The sequence below is a fragment of the Lichtheimia ornata genome (assembly GCF_029851405.1).
Source record: "Lichtheimia ornata isolate CBS 291.66 chromosome Unknown scaffold00246, whole genome shotgun sequence".
In the NCBI taxonomy this organism is placed as follows: domain Eukaryota; kingdom Fungi; phylum Mucoromycota; class Mucoromycetes; order Mucorales; family Lichtheimiaceae; genus Lichtheimia; species Lichtheimia ornata.
In genome coordinates this window covers 1-3512 of record NW_026695565.1, presented here as the reverse complement: position 1 = coordinate 3512, position 3512 = coordinate 1, and the positions used below count along the sequence as shown (strand labels likewise).

The 3512-nt window shown below is 46.0% G+C and overlaps 2 protein-coding genes across 2 annotated transcripts; both read left to right on the top strand.

Moving 5' to 3' along the window:
* Nucleotides 1-619: 619 nt before the first annotated feature.
* On the top strand, nucleotides 620-1001 carry O0I10_013114 (uncharacterized protein; the record flags this gene model as incomplete). The annotated part of the gene is made up of 2 exons (XM_058492952.1): nucleotides 620-868; nucleotides 933-1001. The coding sequence occupies 2 exons, from the start codon at nucleotides 620-622 to the stop codon at nucleotides 999-1001; spliced, it is 318 nt and encodes a 105-aa protein (XP_058336283.1).
* Nucleotides 1002-1139: 138 nt separating this feature from the next.
* O0I10_013113 (uncharacterized protein) lies at nucleotides 1140-2992 on the top strand (the record flags this gene model as incomplete). Its single annotated transcript, XM_058492951.1, has 5 exons — nucleotides 1140-1458; nucleotides 1526-1624; nucleotides 1698-1903; nucleotides 2763-2882; nucleotides 2933-2992. 5 exons carry the CDS (start codon nucleotides 1140-1142, stop codon nucleotides 2990-2992), a joined length of 804 nt encoding a protein of 267 aa, XP_058336282.1.
* Between the last annotated feature and the right edge of the window lie 520 nt (nucleotides 2993-3512).

The window sequence follows — 3512 nt, the reverse complement described above, 5'->3', positions numbered from 1 at the left end:
TTTTAAATGAAGCTCACTATTACAGGTCGGGGTGTGATTTTGATAACGAAATCATGCACAAGGCACACTGGGTACTACATGCATGAGGATGAGGAGTCATTGAATCAGCGATTGCTCGAAACTTCTATAGACAACCATGGTGTCTTTGTGAGAACGAAAATGATCACTGCATTTGAATGTACCTCCTGGCAACATACCAAATCCTGTGCCTTGATTCTAGAGGTTTTAGCCTTCATAGCGTGGTAGTTATAGAGCTTCGACGCGCTCATTTGCACCCCAAAGAGCCTTTTTCATTAGAGTAATTGTATTTTCAAAACGAACCCATCATTATACACGTAAATAAGACTTAATAACACGCCAAGTGTCAAGAGGAATCAAGAACGACGGCAATCTGCACTATGGTTGCTATGAAACCTTGATGGGTCCATTTCCTTCCCAATCAGACTTTTTATTCAAATAAACTACTTTGCAGTAATCTACACACAATTCTACACGTACGTTGACTTGGTAACGCACCATTTGCAAAGTGAGATCGAGAGGGGGTGAAATGGGACTGTGTGGGCGGGAGTGTATTTAAGTTGGCCTTGTATCCATGGCAATAGTTCCTCCTCTTTCCGCAATGCCATCTCAAGTTCATCAAGAACCGGCTCGCTTCTTCCCTCTTGTGCTCGTGCTCACCGCATTGAAGTGGAACGTTTTCGAACAAGTACATTTCATGTGGGTGGTGCCAATTGCCTTCTTTCTCGGTGTCGTTTTTCCTTTGGTTCGGTGGGGGCTTTCGCGTCCCAACAATCGGTTGACTCACGTCCCGATTGCCAGCAATGCTGACTGCTCGGCCGGCGTGCCGTTGCGGGCGGCCAGGGAAAAGGTAAGTGATTCGACACAGGTGCCTACTAGCCCTGTTGTCTTGGCTAATCGTCAACCCTGGGTAGCTCCAGTGGTTCCATGCAAGGCGCAAGCCTGCGAGTATCCTGGTATGTTGTTTTCTACACGACCAGTAGCACAAGTGCGCCGTCACCATGGCAACATGTCGGCCTTGAGGGTGATGCGGTTTTCAACTCCATCATCAGCTGTGGATCTTTTCAAACCATCCAAGCAAGTTACAAGCACACGGTCACCACCAAAGCTTGCTTCGAGGAATGGCTATGCATAAAGCCATGCAGCATGTGTACGGTTTACCGTCACCAAGTTCTACTACTACTACAGCAGCAACAACAACATCATCATCAGTATCATTGGCATCTTCATCATCATCTGCATCATCATCAGCATTGGCATCTTCTTCATTGGCATCTTCATCTGCATCATCATCATCTTCTTCATCTGCATCATCATTGTCATCATCATCATCATCTGCATCGTCATCGTCTGCATCATCATCATCATCATCTGCATCGTCATCGTCATCATCATCGTCATCACCATCATCATCATCATCATCATCCATGGACGAGCTTTGTAAGTATTCTATATGAAAGGATCTTCTCTTCAGCAAGACTTTGATGCTAATAGATTTTCTTTATAGGTGAAGCTCTCAGCACGCTCGATATATATGAGCCAGATACCGATATACCCGATGCATTTCATGATACCCCAGAAGAGCTACAAGAAATCGTTGAGAATGGTAAGTGCATTGCATATTGGGATTGATATCAAATGATATGATTTTATATTAACTCATTTTTTCACCTTTATAGGGGACGTAGGTGCCCCAGAGCCACAAGTACAAGGCTTGGAAGATGTCACGATGGGAACACCATCACCACAACCACAACCACAATCGCCATTGCCACCACCGCCATCACCACAACAACCACCACAACCGCCACCACCACAACAACAACAACCACAACCGCCACCACCACAACAACAACAACCACAACCGCCAATTTTGTATACCCAGGTGATCCCACCACCACCCATCATTCATCCGGAGGCAACACCGGAAGTAGTAGTAGCAGCAGTAGTCGCAGCAGCATCATCAGCACCAGCGGCATCAGCAATACCTGTTGCGTCAAGCACAGGAAGCAGCAACAACAACAACCGATCACGGTTACAGTTCCGAAGGCCTGTCATAAGGCCTAGAAGTCGCCTTCGATGGCAGAGACCAAGTGGGAATCAAGCACCTCCACTTCCAAGACCACCACCATCACCACCATCACCACCAAGGCCACCACCATCACCATTAATATCACCGCCACCATCATCACCACCATCACCCGCATCCACAGCCTCATCCGTAGGATACGAGTATAGGCCTATACTAAGTCCAAGAAGACGGCTCCAACGGCCAGAGACAACAACATCATCATCATCATATATACCACCACTATCATCATCACCACTTATACCATCATCATCATCACCTATACTATCTGCATCATCATTATCGCCTATACCATCATCATTATCACCGATATCATCATCACTATCGCCGATACCATCATTATTATCACCTGTATTACCATCGGCATCATCATCATCCACATTGCTCTTTACGGAGGCAGAGCTTGCATCACCAATTTTGTCTGAACATGCTGAACAAGCAGATTCATGTAAGTATACTTGCACATTGGGATGAATGACTTTGTATGATACTAACTTTTGATTCATTAGTCATGGGCGGAGACGATATCCTTGCAGAGATCATGGGGACCGATTTTATCGATCCCTTTGACGAAGTAGTCTTCAATGAAGACGCATAGTAAGTTACTTACAATGTATGCCATGGCTTTAATCACTCACATGCATATTATATATAGGTGCCCATAGAGTTTCTCAGCAAGAATTGCGAGAGAGTTTGGTGGATGGAAAACCCCAGCCCAGATTCAGGCGTGCATTTCAGCTATGCCAGTTGCTTGCACATACGGAAGGATCGGCATGTAGGTATCCCGACGGGAGTTTCTTGCACATCAACGCCTATCACTTTTAGGGCGCTGCCATGGCGATGACGTATCGTTCCAAGGATCCCTTGTTCCCATGCTACGATTAAGTCACAAAGCATTTGTGGTGTCTTCTCCTCGTGGATCAAGAGCCAAAGGGCGATTCACTCATCATGTTACCCACTGGGGCATGGGATTGTACTTGAAAAGGCAAGTTGAATCAGTGACACTTCTTGGATACCAATATGCTAATCATCTTTTGTCTTTTATTGTGGGGGTGGGTCATGGTATATGTATGCCGTGATACATCCCTACATAGTTTGGCCGCCCTTACATTTTTGGATGATGGTGTTTGGGCACAAGCGGTAATCATCTTGGAAGTGGGTACTTGGAAAAAACAAAAGCATCAAGACATCGACTTGCACGGGCATCGTAGTTTTGGGGCTTGGGGCCTGGAATGGTATGTGGTCGTCATGGTAGCGCTCTCGAAGTGGTAGGCGTTGTGTGTAGGATTCTCTCGAAGGGTGTAAACCCTGCATGTTTGATTCCTTCATTTTATAGGTGCACTGGTGTACTGGAATGCCACGTTCTGTTCTGGTGTTGTGGGTTCTTCCTGAAGCCAGAGTTTGA